We start from the raw sequence: 23,205 nt of genomic DNA on the forward strand, positions 1-23,205 counted from the left end.
TGTGGCCACCACATGCTTCGGACTATTGAAAATGATGAGGAACTTTCTTCCTCTCTTCTCAGTACCTCATAGGAAAACTGTGATCCAAGCTCTTATAACATCTAGGCTGGACTACGCCAATGCTCTGTATCTCGGCCTCCTCGACTACCTACTTGGCTGTGTGCAGGTGGTACAGAATGCGGCAGCTAGGGCCGTCTTGCTGGTTGATCCTAGAACTCACATGACGCCCCTCCTGATATCTCTGCACTGGCTCCCAGTGTGAAAAGGTTTGATTTTCAAGGTGTTGGTGTTAACCTTTAAAGCCCTTCATAATATTGGAGCCCCCTATGTTAGGAGGAGAATACAGCCATACACTCCTGTTAGAACCCTGAGATCCTCAACGCAGAAGCTGTCAGTCGTGCCAAAATTTGTTCGCTCTCGGTTGGGTGGGCGCACGTTCCAGGTGACCGCCACAAAGTTGTGGAACAACCTGCCGCCTCTCTTAAGACAGGAACAAGCTCTCCTCAGTTTTAGAAGGAAATTAAAAACATGGTTGTTTCAATGAGAAGCGAAGTTCCTGCAGCTCAATCTGTTCTGTTAAAAGGGTTAGGCCAGCGCCGGTACACTCGCCTGAGTAGCCGCACACTTTACAAATACCCCCTATAACATAACATAACAAGTCACTGCTCAGTTTTTGGCTCTGGTTTCCTCAGGTTCTTGGTGAACCTAGAAGTCCTATATAACCCCACACCCAGTAAAGTCCAGCGAATGTAACGGTATATTGCTTTCAAAAGGCTGTCATAATTCGAAGTTACAGGGGAAAATGTTGACACAAAAGGCTGTTTTTTTCAACTAAGTTATAATTTTTCCTATATTTAACTGTTAGTTTCTATAAAGAAACCTTGAAGGATCTACACAAATGATCCCTTGCTAAATTCAGAATGTTGTCCACTTTTCAAAAATGTATAGCCTTCTAAGATCCATTATTGCTTTCATACCCATTTCTACCATTAACTGGAGGGAGGCTGAAAGCACAAAAAATAGCAAAAATAGGCAATGTCCCAGAAAAATGCCAAAACTGTGTAAAAAATGTTGGTTTTCTGACAAATGTCTGCTTGTCCCTGAAAGCTGTGAAGATGGTGATTTCAGCACCACAACCCCTTTTTTAATACCATTTGCATAGAAAAAAACAGATGCTTTCATCTGTAGCCCTTTTTTTGCATTTTTCCCCAAAAAAACAAACTTTCGCTGTATTTTGGCTAATTTATGGGTCGCCTTCAGGGGAATCCACAAACCCTGGGTACATTTAGAATCCCCATGATGTTAGAAGAAAATGATGCAAATTTGGCGTGGATACCTTATATGGTCAAAAAGTTACAGGGGCCTAAGCGCGAACTACCCCAAATAGCCAAAAAAAGGCTTAGCACAGGGGCCGAAAAGGCCTAGCAGCGAAGGGGTTCACGCTTTAGCAGCATGCTGTTTACTTTAATCACTAACATTGCAGGAGTTCATGTGTACAACCCTTAGTTAATCCATGCCACCAGCCCACGTTTCACTGATTACAGCTTTTGCAGTAAATCAATTGTCATAGCACATTTAACGGAATACGCACGCTCACGTTTTTTGAATAACGCATGTTTATTTATTCACACATTGAAAATACACACACTTTGAGCATCACTCGCGTTTTTCTATCACTCTGGATTCACTTTAAAGATCAAGTTTTCACTCTTGTTTGGGTTCTTTTATTGATTACTAATGGAAATGCACAGTACATGGGCCATGTCTTGACTATCTGTGGAGGTACTATCTATACTGGACACTGCCTATTTATATACAGTTAAGATCATATAACTTCGGCTCTATGAGCATCATTTCATGCACATCATTCACATATTAACGTTAATTTTGGTTTGAGTCCTAACATGTTACTTTGGCTATTTTGGATCGAATACTACACCCACGGGTAGGTGGTGATGGTGTATAATTTAATGTAACGGTTTCCTCATAATACTTTATGCATTTTTGTAGAAATGTCCCCTGACGAAGAGCTCAGTTAGCCCAAAATGCATCAGGAGGGATGAAGGAAATGAATGTTGGCCATATGTTACAGTAATCCCATGATGTTTCATCATTGACAAAAACTTCATTGATATGAGAATTTAATATCGAGCTTGGCTCATGAATAAAGACGATACTATTCAAAGTCTAAAAGTTTGAGTTTGAACTACTGTTTGCATCACCTTGCAACATATTTAACTACCCCGGTAAGATGGGTTTTCGCAGTGCTCAGGTGGACGGACCCTAACAAGGGACTCTTTAAAATGATGACACTACAGCGCATGCAGTGTGTCCTACAAAATACCCCATATCTGATACCAGATACATTTTGCAGAGAGGTTGACAGTGAAATGAGAGAGCTCCTATGTTATGGGGGAGGTACCAGATTAGTCCTTGGCAACCTTCGGAGGAGTGTGTATGAGGGAGGCCTGGCGATTTCAGACATCAAAAAATACTAATGGGCATCCCAATTGGTACCAATTAATGAGTGGATCTACGCAGACAGGAATGACCCGGCGTACAGAGTGGACCATCTAGGGAAGGGGCACAGGGGCTACACGGGGCGTTGTATTGTAAAACCACGGTGAAGCACATGCCCCTCAACACGCAAGCAGTGATTAACGCATGGCAAAAGGTCAATAACTTCCTGGGGTGGGACAATGGACTAACACAAAAGACCCCATTATGGGACAGTGACACGCTTCGAGAAGTGGGACCACTGCGGAAATTCCCAAAATGGAATCTAATAGATATAGTCCACCTGGGCAATGTATCAGCTATAATCACATTTGAAGATTTACAGAGAGACTATCAGTTTAGCAACCGTGGACAGATATAAATACATTAAGCTGGGGCACGCACTCAGAAGCCATATCAGAGAAGGAGAACAGCTCCAGGAATACAGCCCCCAGGGGGACCTGTTATTACTGGATCCAATCCAGGAAAAAGCCACATCCTCAATATATAGAAAGATTATCAATAATGTGCTGGATCCATTGAGGGCATTGCGAGAAGCCTGGGGAACAGATGTCGGGCTCCTGGAGGACGATGATTGGGTTGAGGCAATTCAAAGCCTGAAGGAAGTAGCTGTAAGAGCAAGATTTCGCTTGGTCAAATTGCAGATCATGCATTGATCTTACTCTACAGGGGTGCTGATGTGTAAGCTGGGATGTGTTCCCATGGACCTGTGTATAAGAGGATGTAATCAAAGAAGTACCTTCATCCATACTATCTGGGGATGCACGGTTATATAGCAGTTCTGGGGAAGGTGATGAGAGTTATGGCCGAGGTCCTGGCACAGGAAATTCCAGTAGAGGCAAGATGGCACATGCTATGTGTGATAAGTGATCAGTCCTGAAAAAGATATCAAAGAATCTGGTTAATGGTGGCAGCAATGGTAGCTAAAAATATTGCCAGGCGAGAGCATGGGGGTGCAAACCCCCCCCTGAGGATAGAACAGTGGATGTCCGACTAAGATTGGTGCAGTGCTACTGAAAAAACTGTCTACAAAAGCAGAGGTTACCCAAATAAATGGGGGAAAAATATGGAACAGCTGGGTAGAATACAGACTCCTCAGGAACTCGCGGGTGCAGGGAGGGAGGTAACAGGAACCAAGGTGGGCACGCGAGTTGAATAGACTTTAGAAAGTATTTCTCAAGATAGGATTTGTAAAGCAAGTAAGACCATTTGAAAACAGTTTTGTAATGTAATCCTCTTGGCATGGAGGCAGTGCTTCTGTGTCTGAAACAATGTACGATTGTAACTAATAATGGTTAATTTTCTGGTTTTAGGACACCAAGGATCCTGTAAATGATACACTGTATACTGAAACTTATGAAAAGTTTAATAAAAAGATTATTTAAAAACAAGAATGCAGGTTCACGGGCTTGTTAATGTGTTGCAACTGAAAGTAGTGGAAGAGGTTGTGGTGCCAGCTCAGTCATCTGGTAGCATCAACTAGACCAGGCTCAATGCTGCCTTGTAACCTGAGGAACAATTGTCAGGTGTAATTATTGTTGGCTGTCAGTGGGTTTGAGGGGAGTCTACCCTGGATTCCCAGCATTGCAGAGGGGCATTTTCTCTGCATTGAATGGAGTTCATTTCCCTAGTTTAAGGTGTATACACACCCTAGTCCTAATGACTGGTGGTAAAATGGATTGAAATAATGAGATACCCCTCCACCAACTAAGCAAATTAATATGTGAATGGTAGGCAATATAGTTGCAGCTGGTGTAAGCCCATCTTGTGTTTGTAACCTTTGGTTACTGTGCCCAGTTTATGCAAGGATGAAGATTGGGTTTGAGTAGCAATGGGAGTGTTAGCAGGCGATTGAGTGGGCAAAGAGACCCAGGAGGAGCATGGACCCTTTGTCCCATCCCACAAAATGACATACTTTTCTATGCAGTATTTCCAGTGAGCTGAGCTTACAAACCCAATTCATTCGATAGTCAAAGTAATAAAGTAGCAATTCTAGCAAACATCTTAATATTAGGCAGTCCTGAAATTGTAAAAATCATACTACGCAGTTCATTTAGGTGCATTACCATCATGCTGGCAGCTTCTGCTGAAGATGTCTCTGATGTCTCAAAAGGTTCCTTTAAAATATTTGGAAATGCTCCTCGGGGCAGGAGTGGGGTCTTTTTCGACATTTCAAGCTCGTCCACGTTTCTTGTTATCGCAAACACCTGAGTTCTGAGTAAAAATACGCCAAAAGAAAAAAATCCATCACTGGTTTGACTCGAAGATTGGAAATATTATTGGGGTTGCTTCCTAATGATTTTATGTCATCTATTGTATCACAGAAAGCGATTTAAGGAATAAGAACTAGATTGTGAACTGTACTGACACTGTGTTTTAATAACTGAGGGAATCGGCATTGAAAACGTGGACTTAACCACACGTACTGGGTCAAAGCAAATGGAACAACACTTGCCTTAACCATGCATGTGTGTAGTTAAGGCAGTCAGTGCTCTAGATGCAGAATGGATAGGCAGGGACAGACAGTACTGAGACGCGGCTTAGTAGTTAGGCCTCAGGAGTTGTGGTCGTTTTTAGGGGTGGGACCAAGATTTAGGGCGCGTGGGCTGGGGTCGGGATAGTGTTTGGGCTGGGGGTCAGGTCTTAGGGTTGAATGGGGGGGGTCAGGATAGTTTTTAGGGCAGTTAGATTGCAGGACTGGGGGCTGAGTTTCAGGGTTCAGGGTGGGAGAGGCTGGGGTGTGATCTTTACCAAACATACACCTTTACCAATCATGATTTTACAGTGAAATTTGTTGTATAGGCATGCGTGGTATAGACGCAGTGTGGTTCAGACCACGTAGATAAGACATGCATGATTTAGGGAGTTGTTCCATCATAAACTCTATAAATGAGAGACTCAACAACCTCTCATGAAGTTCCCTGCTTAATCATGCCCCCTAGGAGGGCATCTCATCATAAATCTGCAAAAGTGATTTTAATGAAATGTTATTTTGTGTTAAATTTGTGTAGGTGGATGTAGGAGGTGACATCAGCATTCATTCTTGGAGGATAGGACTTATTTTTCACTATCAGAAAGCAAGAGAATGAAAGTAAGGAAGAGGAGAAAAAGAAAGCTCAGAAAAAAGGTGCAAAGGGAGATAGCAGAGATGAAAAGAGCATGTATGTTTGAGTTAAAGTGGGTGATCGATGAAAGAAGGCTGAGGTAGAATAGGAGCTAATAGCAACCATGGCATTCGTTAGCAAGGGTGGAGGGCTCCAATTGAATACCTTTTGTTTCCTAGCACCTAGATTTTTCAACAAATTAAGAACTTGCATTGACCCTTACTTACAAAATCACAATACAGAAGGAAATTATATTTTGAAAAAGACAAATCTGACTTTTTATGAAAATCAATAAAAAAGATAGAATTTCAAACTCGAAAGGCTTCTTTTACCTGGTCACAAAAAGTTCATTTTCCTGTTGACATGGTGTTGTCTCAAACTTCATGTTCTTGGCCTTCAAGTCAATTTTGGCAGTAAATTGTAGAGGAACAAGTGTATGGAGCTTGGCATGAAACTCAATTCCAGCCTGAATGAGATGGGTGTTGATCCCCATTGTAGCTACTGTGTGCATGGATATGCTGAAAGGAAAATAAAATGCAAACTCACATCTACGTGTCAGATGGAAAAAAAGGCTTTAAATGGCCCATCCAGTGCAGAGACCAAAAATGTCCTTTTACCAGGGACTAAGTTGCTAACAATCACCAACAACAGGCATTCCAGAATGTTCCTTTGTTTGATGATTTCTGCTTGGGTCTTGAACCCTAGTGCCAAGTCATTCACTGGACAGCCCTTAAACAATGATGTATTGCTTAGCCAGGATAGGGTATTTTTTTGTAAAATGGGAAAACAGCTTCTGTATTGATGTTAAAGTTCTTCTACTTCATTGTCGTTCAATTTTTAGATCAGATAATGAACCAGTAGATATGTCTTTATTTCAACTTCACTCATCCCCTAAGTACTATACGCTTGGCTGAGCTGGTCTTAAGGAACAGAGGAAAAATCTGGCTAAGGGGTAGGGGCCTGCCTTTACGTTTCACTAGGTTGAGGTATCTACATCCATTTTAGCTTTGCAATAACCTGGGGGTATAGCACAAACACTTCATACAGTAAGATACTTGGGGCCCATTCACAACTGCACTATGAGCGCATATCTTCACATCCACCTCCCCTATCTTTTATGTACAGAGACCTCTATCCCCACTACAAAGATCGCCGCACAAGTAAGTATACTTTTTGGTAGTAAAAGTGGGAGGGACAGAGGGGAGTGGTGTAAAATGGGAAATACTTATGACTACAGGGAAGTGGTTATGGGGGGATTAAGGTGAGATTTAGTAAGGGCTAGGGAAGGGGTTATGAAGAGTTAGTGAGGGGTTTAGGCAAGGACATGCACCCACCAACAAAGGAGTAAGACTATTGCCACTCACAAACTGTGCTTCTTTAGTTACTACCTCCAAAAGGGACAAAAACTGTTGTAAATGTACTCCAGCTCAGAAATGGAGTATGTCTGGCTCCACACCTGGCCAACCTCTGGAGCTGCAATACCCGCCCGTACAAAATAATGGGGTAAATTAAACCCCATAGTAACTGTGTTAAAATGCATTACATTATTTAAAGCATTTAAAAATATGAATATGCATTTTGTTTATGAAAAATTATTATTTTATTTAAGAATTTCTTTTTAAAATTTCAAAATGTATGCAACATTTACATTTATAAATAGTTAAATTACTTTACATTCATTATTTACACCACTTGTAATCATTTGAACACATATTAAAATGTTGTTTTTGTACTTTCTGTGTGAATTTGTTTACATTTAAACTTCAGAAAAATAATGTTATTTAATTTAATATGTTGAAAATAATGGATTTTTAAAAAAATAAAAATTACGTTATTAATGATGTAACGTTTGTATATTCTAAATTTAAAATAAATGTATAAAACTAATTAACAATATTAAACAATTTTTCAATTTTTTTGAAAAGTTTCATAAACTTTAAATATTTTCCTATACTTTCCCATAGGGAAATCTAAGCCCCAATTGAGGAGGTCTCTGCAATGTGTTTAGAACACCAATATGACCAGTAGGTTTACTGTCATATTTGATATTTTTTTAGTCATTCCACCCTCTATTTCAAGTGGTTAGGACACTTAAGTATACACCTTTGAGTCATTTTACACTTGGAAATGGGGACTACCCAAAGTGTTGAAAGCACCCAAAATTTTAATTGTAAATTCACTTGTAGTATAGCTACATGTGTTGATTGACCTTGGCGAATGGGCCCCAATATTTACTGCTGTATAGATATAATGTTCCAGGGTACTGTGCCAGGCCCTGAAGTTTACAATAGTTAATGACTTTCTATTTAGGACTGCCCGTCAAACGTATCAGACATGATACAGAAAGTAAATTGTAAATCTACAGAGGAGCACTATATTTGTGTTTATTTTTTTAATTTTTAAAAGATTCCAGGAGTAATTCTGATGGGAAGTTGCAACTGCTACAACTTGCAATGACTACTCTTACAAATATAAAGGTACATGTTGTACATTGAAGCCTGTGTAAATCCTTAGTGAACGTACATTTGAACATGCATGTAAATGCTTTTTTTTTTCCTTTGGAAGAAATCCCCATTTCCTATGTTAAGAGTGTTCCTTCACCATTCTCACCCTTGATCAAGATTTTCTCCTGCCTTTGACACAAGTAAGAGGGTAATTTAGAATTTGAGAGCAAATTGGCAGTGAATGTGGCAGAGTTTGAGGACTGGCATAAACCAGAGGAGCTCCCATTCCACCAAAGTTGTGTTTCATCCACTCTAGTTAGAGTCTGGGAAACTCTGCGTTTAAACCAGGTGAGTCTCCTCTTGCCCCATGATCCTAAAACCTTTACCTGGCTGCCAATCTTTCATTGGGCCAACAGGTCGCAGTAGTGCTCGTCTAAGCATATTTAAGGTAGATCACTGGCACTTGTTTGACCTACTAGGGACTGTTCTGTAAGGCATGGCGATCAAAGGTAGCAAAAATATACGATGGCCCATGGGGTTTTTGTATTCAAAAACAAACTTCCACTTTGGGAGTTTATTTCAGAAAATAAAAACCTTGTAGAGTGGGCACAGCACAACAATCATGGCGACCCCTTGGCAAAGGTGAGTGCCTTTAGTGAAGCAGCACTAGTGGCTCTGTGAGAGATGACTATTTTTGCAAGGTCTTCCTACTAAGGAGCAGAGGTCAGGGCCTCCACAGACCTAGTGGTTTAGAGGGTCATCTGCTAAGGTCTAAATGACCCACTAAATCGCCAATATGGAAATGTGACATAAAAAAAAGCATCTTTTGGGTGTTCACTTACTTTGCAAGGCATTTTACTGTTCATGAACATTCATTCAGTGACCAGGAACATATTTATGAATTTACTCTCATAGTGGTGTAATTGTAGGTGTCAATATATTGATTTTGGAATATAAATTCACATTTTTGACAATTTCAGACATGCATTTGAGCTCGCAAATCATGCAATTTTTTTTCCCTATTCAAGTGAAATGGGTAAATGGCTTTGTCAACCTGGTCCATTTTTTGTTATCCAATATGTTTGCAAAGCAGCACATAAATCACATTAAAAGGTTTAGAATTTTTACTTAAACTCTTTTATTCTAAAAGGGGTTGGGTCTTAAAGCCTTATCCAGGGTTGTTTTAGCTCCCAGCAAAGTCCTGCATAAGGATTAGGAGTCTGCAGAATGGAGGTTCAAGTAAGCAGCAAGTAATGAAAGCATGAGTCACGTGGGACTTCCTGCCTTGCAGTGTACAAAATAAATAAATTAGTACTTTGGACTTCTTAATACTTTCATGCATACACCCTACAGTGCCAAGATATGTACACTTCCTAGTTTCCGTGATGGAGCAAGAATTCAAGAAAACGAAACTTGCTCGGAGAAATCCCTCATTAACTTCCATTAAAAGCAGTAGAATGAGACAAAAATTAAGATACACCAGACACTGACACACAGGAGAAACGTAGGATTAACGTAGAATACATGCAACACGACTAAAACTTGCTTTAACTTGGAAAATTGCTTTGCGCATGTGCAAACCAGACATACTTAGAAGTAACGTGGCTAACTCGCTTTTGAAAGGGAAAACTCTCACGCATGTGCAAGATGGACTAACATGCAGTCTTTAGGCACCGCATGCCCGGCATCTGCTTACTTGAACTCAAAGGAATGCTTCTATTATTAATGCTTTTGCTCAAGAGAATAATAATAACATGGGATAGAGTAGAAGTGTGTGGTGAACAGTGAAAACTATATATTTGAGCAGTTAACCTCTGTTTATGATTCCTTTATTGATATTGAAAATGTTGGCCTGCTATCATACCTGACCGAAAGAAAAATGGCTCTGGAAGAAATGGGAGCCGCACATGCTCAGTAAATTCATGATGTGACACAATGCCCGAAAGAGCTGAATGACTGCCATAGAACTAGGACAGAAGTCGTGAGAAAAGGAAGTTGTGTAATGCCTTGTCCATTGAGCCTGTATTAAATGTGCAATCAATCAATCAGGTGTTTGTTAAGCACAACTACTCACCCGTGAGGGTCTCAAGGCGCTGTGGGGTGAGAGGGGGTTGCAGGTTCCAGTCCATCAAGGAGGAGGTCTGTCAAAGAGCCAGGTTTTAAGGTTTCTTGCGAAGATGGGGAGCAATGGTATCTGTCTGAGGTGGAGCAGAAGGTCGTTCCAGGCTCTGGCCGGGCGGAAGGAGAAGGAGCAACCTCCCGATCTGGTATTTCTGGTGTGGGGGACCACTGCGTAGGAGAGCTGGGCTGACCGTAGGGTTTTTTGGGATTCGTGGAATTTGAGTCGGCTGTTCAGGTATGCTGGTCCGCTGTCATGGAGGGCCTTGTGAGTGTGGGTAAGCATCTTGAAGGTGACTCTAGCTTTGATGGCGAGCCAGTGGAGTGTGCGCAGGTGCTGGTGTGGAAAAAGGTAGGGCTGATGACCTTTTTCAGAGTTTGCCCGGCGTTAACCGCCTCTATACCCACTCAAGTTACCAAACAAAGAGGCAGGCGCTGGAGACTGGAAGGCAGGGAACAGAAGTTTTATTCCGACGGAGCAGAACACATCAAATCAGACAACAGGGTATCTTCTCGAGGTGCTCTAACCGCATCTCTGAGGCCTGGCCTCTTATACACAAGTTTATTGTTTTATTACGTAAAACACATCTCTGTCACTACTTTGATGTACGGAAAGACATCCTCGGAATCCCCGCTTCAGGCCCGTTCCCACACACATTTACAGTTGAAGTCCCCACCCCGGTCACAACAGGTGATGATTATCGCGCAGCTGGACATTCCGCTGATTCACGGAATGTATGTGGTTGATCGGATCTCATGGGGTGGGGGCTTTGATCAACTCGTGGATCCTTTGATGGGGGAAGCTTCCTACTGTACAAGGGGGGGGCAATAAACAGTATCCGCAGGGCCAGGTGGCGGCCTGGGAACAAGTAGGACAAACGGGCTCACAGGAAAAAGGGGGTGTTATCAAAGGATCCGGGACCATGAAAGGAATGGAGGGAGGTGTCGCGCTGGGAACAGGATGGGTTTCCGAGGCAGAGCCGCGCTGAAGAGGGGTTTATGACCCAAGGCATGTGAGAGCGGGGGCTGTCAGCGTGCGGGGGATGCTTTGCGAGGTCAGGAGAGAGAGAGAGAGAGAGAGAGACGCGCTGGCTATCAGCGATGGGCAGAGAGGCCATGGTACTCAAAATGGCTGCCGCTTACGCACACGAATGGGCTCGAAAAAGGAAGTGGGGCAAGATGGCGCCGATAATGTTGATGCTGCAGCCTAAGTTTTAACACTGGGAGATGTGGCAGTGTCTTGGCAGGTTGACAAGACAGAGTTGATTTAGCAGTCCATTTTGAGCGCTGGGACCAGGATGATTCCCAGGTTGCGTGCATGGTCCGTGGGGGTGGGTGGGTTTCTGAGGGCGGGGACCCACCAGGTGTCGTTCCAGGCATCGGGGTTTGGGCCCATGATGAGTACTTTTGTTTTGTTGGTGATTAGTCGTAGACAGCTGTTTTTCATCCATTTGGCGACGGCTTCCATGCCTTCTCAAAAGCTGTATCTGGCGATGTTGGGTTCGGTGGATAGGGAGAGGATGAGTTGGGTGTCGTCTGTATATGTCACAATGTTGAGTCCGTAGGTTCTGACGATGGGGACGAGCGGAGCCATGTAGACGTTGAAGAGCGTAGGGCTGAGGGAGGACCCCTAGGGGACTTCGCAGGTGGTAGGTGTAGGGTCTGAGAGGAAAGGGGGGAGTCTGACCCGCTGCATTGTGCCGGAGTGGAAGGAGCGGTTCCAGTCAAGGGCCTTGTCTTGGATCCCTGCGTCGCTGGAGTCTGTGTATTAGGGTGAGGTGAGAGACTTTGTTGACCGCCGCTGAGAGATCAAGGAGGATGAGAGCTGCTGTTTCTCCTTTGTCCAGTAAGGTATGGATGTCGTCTGTTGCGGCGAGGAGGACGGTTTCTGTACTGTGTTTTTTTCTGAAGCCAGATTGGGAGGAGTCGAGCATATTGTGCTCTTCGATGTTAATGTTTGTTGCAACAATACATGTATGAGAATTAAAGTAGTGGATGAGCTACAGGGGAAGGGTTTGCAGGACAAAAAAAACTTTTATGAAAATGAATATGTCAGCGTGGTATGATGAAAACTCCCCGGCCCTGTCCAATCATATTCCGTATTTCATCAATAATTACAACTCTTGAGGGTGGGTCATGTAGAAATAAAGACTATAACTAGAGTAACTTAAATATTAGTTAGACACACATCGATGCTGAGAGAGAGGTGAGAGCTGCGGGAAGAAAAGAAGAGAGAGCAGACTGGAAAGATTCAGATCCAAATGACAGCCTGATTAGATTCAAAGATTCTAGAGTAACATCGAGGAGGGAGAGAGTGTAAGAGAGGGAAGCTGTTGTGTATTTATACTTACTTCAATATGACTACTTGGTGTCTGTAGTCCTTTCTTAGTGTTCTTATTTTACCAGTCTCCCTTAATTCCTAAGAGTGTTCTATCTGTGATGTGAAGATTCCAGCCTTGGCAGTTGATCGTCTGGTCAGCTGTGAGGTTTACTGCTCTGCTGTCTTATCTTGTCTAACTTAATAACTATATCCTAATAACCTGAAGACGTGTCCTGCTGCCTACATCATTTATCTACAATATTTTGGCGACATCTGAAGCAGACCAGACCAGAGGAGCAGACCGGAGGGAAGTCCTAGAACAACAGCGCAGCATGAGCAAGACCTCACTAAAAAGAACCCATCTAACTGCGGCCTGTAACAAGGAGAAAAGCAACTAAAGAACCGGAGTAACACAAGAAAGCTGGATGAAATTGGACGCAAACTACAAAGGAAAATCAAGATAACAAGCCGCAAGTTAATCCTATGAAACGCGTGACATTAAGAGAAACAAAACGAAAAACGGAATAACAATCTACAAGAAACTGCCCTTCACTAGGACTTAAGTATCTGCCATCCCATAAGATAGCCAAAGATTTGCCTAGTTACCTCTGAGTAAAGAAAGTTGCATCCAAAGTAATGTGGTAATCAATTTTTGACAGATGAAACCGATCAGCTAATGCCACCAAGAGGATATACAAGTCATTAAGCAAGCTGCTGCCAAGAACGTTTGAAACTCAAAGTAACCATTGTAGCAAATTGCATGGACACTGCTTCTTGACAAGAAACTCGCCGCATTTAGCCCAGCTTCTACCATCCAGTGGTCTTTATTTCCATTTTTGAAGTAAATCGATTGAAAAAACAAATGTATTTCAAGTTGTGAGATGACATCCCGAAGACCCCTACCTGGAGGCCACCCTCCCCATCACGTACCTTGTCCGGCACCACCGGGACTGAATCCCTGCCGCCACAACGCCATAACAGAGACAGGAATCGGAACACCAGCCATCACAAACGAAACCCCGCCCTTCTCTCTCCCACAGGGACCAACCCGAGGAACAGGTCCGGAGGAACCATATCCCGCTGACCCCGGAAGTCCTGCCCCAAAGGCAGCGCCAGCACAGGATAAAACCGGAGAGCAAGTACAACCCGTCGTCGGAGTTTCGTGGCAGGACCCTCTGGCTGGAGACGGAGAAGGAGAGCAGACGTGCGAGGAAGACGTGTGGACAGAAGAGTGGTGGAGTCCCAAGGAGGTGGCTGGAGAGCGGCCGTAACTCACTGGAGAATTACGGCGGACCGCGTGAGTGCCTTTTGCCTTCTTTTTCCCTACTCATTAGGAGTCCGTGTTAAAGTCCCTGTAAATAACCCCTCTCTCTCCATAGATTCACCGCCCCTGCACTGTATAATACGTATATAGCACCTCACAGAAAGAACCCGTCCGTTACTCTCACGTCCCACCTCGGCACCCTCTCTATTTCCCGACCTGTCTTCCGTACTCCCGGTACCCTCCTTCCCGCACTGTCTCTTTCCGCCCCCTCCTGCACTACCCGGGTGACGGTGAGCATTTGTGCCTCGTTGACTTCTGATAGGACTAACGGTCCCTTGTTTTCTTTCCTCTCTTCCGGTCCTCCTTGGAAACTCCCCGTCATCGGAGCCATCCCTGGACTATCAGAGGACGCCGAGAAGCAGAGAAGAACCGAACCAGAGTCCATCGCCGGGAGCCTCCCTTTCTGACTGTTGGAACTATCTTTACTGTTCATCCGCAATAAAAGTCCAATATTGCCCACTACATACGGCCTCCTCGCCTGCTTTTCCGGCCCGCTACGCTCACTCCGCCACATCTGGTGTCAGAAGTGGGATCTGCTGGAGGCATGGAGGCCGTAGTGAGGAAGATGGCAGAATCCCAAGAACAATTCGGGAAACTGATGGAGCAGTTCATGAAGACCGCTGAAGATGGCAGAGGACAGCTTCACGATGTCCTGAAGGGTCAGGGGGCGACCCATGAACAAACCATGGTCAAGCTAACGGATGCCCTGGGCCAACAAAGGCCGGTGACCTATCTTCCCTCCGTTGTCCTTCAAAAGTATGTCCCCGGGGAAGACCCAGACTACTTTTTCACGAACTTCGAAAGGATAGCCCAAGCCGCTAATTGGCCTGTGGACCGTTGGGGCCAATATCTGGGTCCACTCCTCACCGGTGACCTCCAGGCCGCCTACCAACAGGCCAACATACAGGGTAACACACCATATGCGGACATTAAAAGGTGTATATTAGAACGTCTTGGCATCGATGACAATACCTATAGGGTGAAACTACGCCAGGCCAGGGAGAAGCCCCAAGAGAATCCAAGGGCTCTCTCCTTCCGGATCAGGGATCTCGCAAACCGATGGCTGCGCCCGAGACCTCCACCAAGGACAATATTTTGGAGAAAATATATCTGGAACAGTTCCTTAACTCCTTACACCCAGCCACACAGCGCTGGGTAAGGCAGCACTCCAGACTCACTCTGGAGACCGCCATTGAGATAGCTTCTGCCTATAGCCATGCCCAGGAACTCCAACGGGGTAAGGACGACCAACCCCACAGGCCCCTGCCTGCGGTGACCTCTCGCCCGACCCGACCTCCCCAGGTCCGCCGACCTGAACCAACACCCCTTTTCCCCTCCCCGGTAGTGTTCCGAACCCCTACTCCGGGACCCCAGTGCTATTCCTGTGGAGGGTTCGGACACATCGCCCGGATGTGCCCGCAGAAGGAGGAGCCGATGGAGGTCGGCTTTGTCAGGAACTATCTGTGCACCCCTCCTGGGTATACACCCCGCCGTTCTACTGTCCTGTATCCATCAACGGACAACAACTTAGGGCCCTTGCCGACACCGGTTGCCGCCAATGGTTCTAAGACCACAAGACCTTGCACAGCTGGTCAGCAACCCTACGGGAGTAGTAGCCATCCAATGTGTCCATGGGTACACCAAACAATACCCCACGACTCAAGTACGAATCCAACATTCCAAAGACCCCGGCACCTCTCTCACTGTAGGTCTTATACCCGCTCTTCCAGAACAAGCCATTCTAGGGAGCGATTATCCGGGACTACCAACGCTCTTACAAAAGACCTCTGACTCCCTGGCCCAGTGGTGGAAAGACGCTCCTTATCCTGAACAACCCGATCAAGTGCACGCTCCTAAACCCCACAAACCTAGAAGTCAGAAAAGAAGAGAGAAGAAAGAGCACATCAGCGCTTATCCCGCCATCATTGAAGAACACCCATGGCAGACCGACCGAGAGTTCAGGGCCGCTCAGCAGGAAGATCCACTCCTACAGGAAGCCTGGGGAAGAGCCCTTGATCACGAAGACCCCTTACAAGTAGGTCCTTACTTCTATAAGAAAAATGGGTTGCTATACCGAAAAGGGGGTGCCCAACAAAATGCACAGTTGCTTATCCCCGGTCCCTTCCAAGATAAAGTTCTCTTCCTGGCTCACAGTCATCTTCTAGGGGGTCATTTCGGGGACGAAAAAACCAGCCAAGCCGTCTTGGAGAAATTCTATTGGCCAGGGGTGTATCAAAGGATCAAGACCTACTGTCGCGAATGTGTAGTATGCCAGAAGAACAGTCGTCACAGACCACACCGGGTCCCTTTACAACCCCTCCCTATCATAGACGTCCCCTTCAGCCGCATAGGGATGGACATAATCGGACCCCTCCTGCCTTCCCGTAGCGGGTGTCGCTATGCGTTGGTCATAGTCGACTATGCCACCCGCTTTCCGGAGGCCATACCCCTCCGCCAACCCACTACCCAGACAATAGCAAAAGCCCTGATTTCCGTGTTTTCTCGGGTGGGGTTTCCCCGGGAGATACTTACCGACCAGGGCACACCTTTTGTTTCTGCTCTTATGAAACGTGTATGTTCGGAACTAGGGATCAAACAAATCCGAACGTCTGCATACCACCCGCAAACGGACGGACTGGTAGAACGTTATAACGCTACATTGAAGCAGACACTGAAAAAACTCCTAGGCCTAGAAGCGAGAAGATGGGAAGATATGCTTCCTTTGGCCTTATTCGCGATTCGCTGTAAAACGCAGAGCAGCACCGGATACTCCCCATATGAATTACTGTACGGGCGTCCCCCTCGTACCCTGCTAGACATGGCACAGGAGGCATGGGAAGCTGAACCGGACCGCACGCGTCCGCTTCCCGAATATCTGGAAAATCTGAAGACTCACCTGTCCATGATCCGAGACTGTCAGGATCTCAGGTCCATGCGCCTGCATTGCCTGTGCTGTACAACGAGGGAAAAGAGTAAAGGAAACAAACAGATGTAACTTTATTGGAGTAGAACTACAACTCCCAGAATCCCTGGAAGGGGGAAGTACTAATGCAGCCTTCACACGCATCCTGTTGCGTGTAATTGTTTTGTCGCCCATTGAAGTCGGGAGCCGCTGCATGCCGCGGCTGATCGTAGGAGAGACCGGAGGGATATCGCAGGAGAGTCTGGAGGAAAGATCCAGGTAGGATCTGTGTTTTGAAACCTCGAGCGTGGGCGGGAGCGTCTTGCTTCGCCGCGCGTTTGTTTCAGTCGACTGTCTGAATCGGAGCGCTGTGGTAGTCCGCCACGCGTTACCGAGCTAAGTCTCCTCCGAGTGAGGTTAACTACGGAAGAGACTTCGGAAACTAGGAACTGTCCGTAGCGTTCTTGTGCCCTACTGTTTGGGTTCACTCGAGGGACGTTATTAGGTGCGGGGCGCAGTGGTGCTGTAACTACGCGTCTCCGTGCTCAATACAGTTGGTGTTTGGACTTTTGTGTAGGCGGGGCGCGGTGGTGGTCGAAACTACGCGTCTCCGTGCTCACCACAGGTCGTGTTTGGACAATTGAACTTTGCACGGCTATTACTGACAATGATGTTTTGAATTTCTTTAACCCTGCAGGAAAGGGTCAGTCCTATATATCCGTTTCTTTTGTGTTTTGGTGCAGAGCGGAGTGTTGTTGTTCTTGCTTCCCACACACCGCCGTTTCTGACAGAAGAGGAATCCCTTTTCATGTACAGTCATTCCTTGTGAAACTATATTCGTTATCCACTTCCTTAGAGAGTTGCTGTTTGAGCCAGTATCCAGTTATAACGTCTCTCGCCTGTTGTCCTGGTATGCCAATTACATGGGGGTAGCTGTATGTGAATACTATGTTGTGGAGTGTATGTTATGCCTGAGGTATCTTTTGTGTCCATTAGGCCAGTCAGGTGCCAGAAGGCGATACAAGAGGCGTAATATCACAAAAGCAGCAACCAGGTTATCACAAGGTATACTGAGTTCTTGTAGCGAGATATAATGAGTGTAGCCATGTGTGTCAGAACATATATCTAAGTGGTTTGCTTTTGTCGTTACAGGTTGTCCCTTCCCAGCTGACCCTTCCCTTTCCCTTCCTGGTCCTGTTTATCCCTCACCTAACGGCTCAACCCCTCTGTGTTATTTCGACAAGAGGCGTTGTGACGTTTGGAGGTGGAACTTTGTAAGCATCGATCGTATCCTGTGGAGCAATTCTGGACAGAATTACACGCCCACGAAATACTGCTACACCCGATCCGATCGCGCTTGCAATGGCTTCACTTGATGATGTTTTACAGGCCTTATTGTTGGTCCAGCAGGAGTTGGCTGCCTCCAAAACTGAGGCCGCAAACTTGAGAGAAAAGGTGGATAGGTTAAGTAGAAACCCCTTCGATGCATCCACATCACACGTGCAGGTTACTGTCCCTCCCCCTATTCCTTTGGCCAGTCCTGAGAGGTACTCAGGAGATCCAAACAAAACTCAGGTCTTTTTGACTCAAATAATGTTGCATTTCTCTTGCAAACCGGCCTCGTTTCCAAACCATCACTCCAGGGTTGCTTTTGCCATATCATACTTGATTGGGGACGCAGCCAATTGGGCTGTGCCCCTGGTACGGAACAATGATGCCATATTGTCCGATTGGGCTGCATTCCGTGCGGAGTTCGAAAGAGTGTTCGACAGACGCGCTACTACATTCAGTGCAGACAGGGAGCTGCTCACTCTTAGACAGGGTAGGAGGGATCTGGTGTCTTATTTGACTGATTTCAATAGGTTAGTGGCCGAGACGTCATGGCCAGAGGAGAAGAGGATGTCGCTTTTTTATCAGGGATTGAGGGATGGTTTAAAGGATGTTATTGCTCAGATAGACCCTCAACCTGTTACGTGCACGGATATGATTAATCTAACCCTGCGGTTGGATGGTAGGTTAAGCGAGAGAGGTGGAGAAAGAAGAAGGTGGGACAGGGTGTCATTTGGGTCGGATGCTAATCCTCGAAAGGCTTTGTCATCCTCTGAAGCTAGCTCAGAACCCATGGAGATAGGAGCAGTAAGAGCTCCTTTGTCTAAAGAAGAGAAGGAGAATCGTAGAGCACTGGGGTTGTGCTTATACTGCGGGAAAAAGGGGCATTACGTAAAGGAGTGTCCTACCAAACCTAAGACTTCGGGAACCTGGAACAGGAGTAAAAAGATTGCCGTTTCAGTTGGGAGCACAACCGAAACTGAGGCGGTGAAATCCCTGGAACCGTCCAAGGCGTCTCCACCATTACAGATACCTTCACTGACTGTTCTGGCACTGCAGGATTCAGAGACCCATATCTTTCTCCCCATGAGCCTAGAGAGTCAACTGCAGATACATCCAGTCAAAGTCATGATTGATTCAGGGGCCACGGGAAACTTCATCGATAGTAGTTTAGTAACTGCACTGGCTTTAGATAGAGTAACTAGAGAAACACCTGAGGAGGTACAGGCTGTTGATGGGAAACCTTTGGTATCAGGACTTATAACGGAACAGACAGATGTGGTAGCATTGTCCTTCAAGGGAAAGGAGGGAGTGCATAGTGAGGAACTAACCCTCAACATAATAGAAGCACCGCAATACGAGGTCATTCTGGGTATGCCTTGGTTGAGCTATCATAACCCGATGGTCAACTGGAAAACTAAAGAGGTCCGGTTCTTGTCAGAGGAATGCAAAGGGCATCTGAACACCAACAAGTCATCCCAGGCTACTGCCTTACTTCTCCCGGTAGTGGTGGCTACTGCAGCGGAGAAAGATGTTGTTCTTCCCTCTGAATATAGGCGTTTCATGGACGTTTTTAGCGAAACGCAAGCAGAACAATTGCCCCCACATCGAATCTATGATTGTCGAATTGATCTGGTGGAGGGGGCCTCACTACCTTCCTGTCGTGTGTATGCTCTCTTTGTACCCGAGACAGCGCATTTAAAAGAATACCTGGATCATTATGTTGCTATCGGTTTTATCAGACCCTCCAGATCCCCCGCAGCCTCTCCGTTGTTTTTTATTAAAAAAAGCAAATGGAGACTTGAGAGCCTGTGTAGATTACAGAGTGCTAAACAGAAATACGGTACGGAATAAATACCCGTTACCCCTCATTCCGGTTCTACTGGATCAAGTAAGGGATGCCCAAATCTATACCCGTCTGGATCTGAGGGGCGCGTATCATTTGGTGCGTGTCAGAGAGGGGGACGAGTGGAAGACTGCCTTCAAGACTCGTTATGGATTATATGAATATATGGTTATGCCGTTTGGGTTGTGTAACGCCCCAGCGGCGTTTCAGTATTTCCTTAACGATGTCTTGAAGGAGTTTGTGGATCTATGTGCGGTTGTCTACATAGACGACATACTCATTTACTCAGACAGGGCGGAAACACACGGGCACCATGTGTCTCAGGTACTACAGAGGTTGGGTGAGAACAAACTGTTTTGTAAGCTAAGCAAGTGCGAATTCAGCGTGACTGAGGTAGAATTCCTGGGAGTTATATTGAGTCCCTCTGGACTGCAGATGTCAGAGAGAAAGGTTCAAGCAGTTCAGGAGTGGCCGGTTCCGTCCAGCGTAAAAGACGTCCAGAGCTTCCTGGGATTTGCGAACTATTATCGCAGGTTCATTGCTCAGTTCTCCCAGGTAGCGTCTCCCCTGTCTAAATTACTCAGAAAAGGTGTGTCTTTTCTATGGTCTCACGAGGCCGAAAGCGCCTTTGTGTTCCTGAAGCGGGCTTTTACCACTGCCCCGATTTTGGCTCATCCTAAACCGGAACATCCATTCATAGTAGAGGCAGATGCATCTGATGTAGCGATAGGGGCCATTCTATCACAGAGGAACCAAACCACAGGGCAGCTGCATCCAGTAGCTTACATGTCCAAGAAATTGAGTTCGGCGGAAAAGAATTACACCATAGCCGAGAAAGAGCTGCTAGCAATAAAGAAAGCTTTTCAGGAATGGCGTCAACATCTCTGGGGGGCTGCATTCCCGGTCACAGTGTTCTCAGATCACAGGATCCTTCAATATATGAAAACTGCCCGGAACCTCACACAAAGACAGATGAGGTGGATGTTATTCTTTTCGGAATACGATTTCATCATTACCTACAGACCAGGGGTAGAGAACAAAAAAGCCGATACCCTATCTAGACAGGATCAAGCTGGCATCCTCCCGGGTGTTAAAGTCCAAGAGGCGATTATAGATCCAGGGAAGGTGGTTTGTGTGGTGCAGGCCAACACTTTTCTGGATGTGGTCCGACAAGCAAAGACACCGGATGCATGGGTGAGGTGGGCTACTCTGGGAAGCGGCCGCAATATAAAGCAGGGACTACCTATGCAGGACGGCAAATTGTACCTACCTAATACTGAACTGAGGAAAAAGGCTTTCGAGTGGTGTCATAATGCATTGTTGGCAGGTCACTCGGGGGTAAGCAAAACCATCCAGTTGTTACAACGACATTTTTGGTGGGAGACCGTCAAGAAAGATGTAAGCACATGGGTTGGGACATGCGAGGAGTGCGCTCGTGCAAAGAACGAGACAGGAAAAAAGAAAGGGTTGTTGATGCCTCTGCCCACACCTAAAAGGCCTTGGCAAACTATCAGCCTTGATTTCATCACAGGTCTTCCTCCGGATCAAGGAAAAACTGCCATCCTGGTGGTAATAGACTCTCTCACTAAAATGGGACATTTCATTCCGTGCACGAATCTCCCCACCGCCAGCCAGACAGCGCAGCTGTTGTTGAGCAACATCATCCGTTTGCACGGGGTGCCCGAAGTCATAATCTCAGATAGGGGTCCACAATTCGTCGCCAGGTTCTGGAAGGCCTGGTGCCAGGCCATGCAAATTCAGTCTTCTCTTTCCACTAGTTTCCACCCCCAGACCGATGGGCAGACGGAAAGGCTCAATCAAACCCTGAAGAAATACCTGAGATGCTATGCTGCCGAGGCACAGGACTCATGGGTTTCCCTGTTGTGGATGGCCGAGGTGGCATACAATAACGCCTGGCACTGCTCGCTTGGGGTATCACCTTTCTGCGCCACATATGGTTTTGACGCCCGAATACTTCCTATCAGCATCCCAGAGGGTGTTGCTGATCAACCTGCAGCGGTGGGTCAGATACGGAACATACAGGCTGTACAAAAAATGATCAGGGCTCAATTACAGAAGGCTAAGAACGAGTATAAAACGAATGAGGACAAGCATCGGAGGGCAGGACCTTCCTACAAGGTTGGAGATAAGGTGTGGCTGTCCACTAGGAATATCCGTTTCAAATTGCGCAGCATCTTTCACCCCAGATACATTGGTCCCATATGTTATCCTGAAACAAATCAATCCTGTGGCTTACAAGCTGAAGCTACCGGGGACCCTGAGGATACATCCTGTGTTCCATTGTAATCTGTTAAAGCCTGCTCTTGGTGCCAAAAGGCGTGCCCCTCCACCTGTGTTATGTGATGGTGGTTATGAATATGTGGTACGGAGCATTAAGGATTCCAAGTATAGGAGGGGGGTTCTGTGGTATCTGGTGTCCTGGAAAGGATATTCGGCTGAGGACGACTCCTGGGAACCTGTGCAGAACCTCCGCGCCCCTGAGGCCATCCGTTCCTTCCATCGCAGGTTCCCACAGCGACCTGGCCCTAGGAGGCGCTAGGAGGGAGGACATACTGTCAGGATCTCAGGTCCATGCGCCTGCATTGCCTGTGCTGTACAACGAGGGAAAAGAGTAAAGGAAACAAACAGATGTAACTTTATTGGAGTAGAACTACAACTCCCAGAATCCCCGGAAGGGGGAAGTACTAATGCAGCCTTCACACGCATCCTGTTGCGTGTAATTGTTTTGTCGCCCATTGAAGTCGGTAGCCGCTGCATGCCGCGGCTGATCGTAGGAGAGACCGGAGGGATATCGCAGGAGAGTCTGGAGGAAAGATCCAGGTAGGATCTGTGTTTTGAAACCTCGAGCGTGGGCGGGAGCGTCTTGCTTCGCCGCGCGTTTGTTTCAGTCGACTGTCTGAATCGGAGCGCTGTGGTAGTCCGCCACGCGTTACCGAGCTAAGTCTCCTCCGAGTGAGGTTAACTACGGAAGAGACTTCGGAAACCAGGAACTGTCCGTAGCGTTCTTGTGCCCTACTGTTTGGGTTCACTCGAGGGACGTTATTAGGTGCGGGGCGCAGTGGTGCTGTAACTACGCGTCTCCGTGCTCAATACAGTTGGTGTTTGGACTTTTGTGTAGGCGGGGCGCGGTGGTGGTCGAAACTACGCGTCTCCGTGCTCACCACAGGTCGTGTTTGGACAATTGAACTTTGCACGGCTATTACTGACAATGATGTTTTGAATTTCTTTAACCCTGCAGGAAAGGGTCAGTCCTATATATCCGTTTCTTTTGTGTTTTGGT

General features: G+C 46.1%; 1 protein-coding gene across 2 annotated transcripts in view; it reads right to left on the bottom strand.

Moving 5' to 3' along the window:
* The window catches only part of LOC147747532 (vitellogenin-A2-like), a 527,187-nt gene that overhangs the window by 323,553 nt on the left and 180,429 nt on the right, over positions 1-23,205 (bottom strand). For both annotated transcript variants that reach the window (XM_086954020.1, XM_086954019.1), the window contains 2 exons: positions 5,954-6,139; positions 4,584-4,731 (listed from right to left, as the gene is read on the bottom strand). In XM_086954020.1, the coding sequence (XP_086810146.1) occupies positions 4,584-4,731; positions 5,954-6,139 (334 nt within the window). The remainder of the gene's footprint in view (positions 1-4,583; positions 4,732-5,953; positions 6,140-23,205) is intronic.

This window comes from Lissotriton vulgaris, chromosome 1_1, assembly GCF_964263255.1.
Source record: "Lissotriton vulgaris chromosome 1_1, aLisVul1.2, whole genome shotgun sequence".
In the NCBI taxonomy this organism is placed as follows: domain Eukaryota; kingdom Metazoa; phylum Chordata; class Amphibia; order Caudata; family Salamandridae; genus Lissotriton; species Lissotriton vulgaris.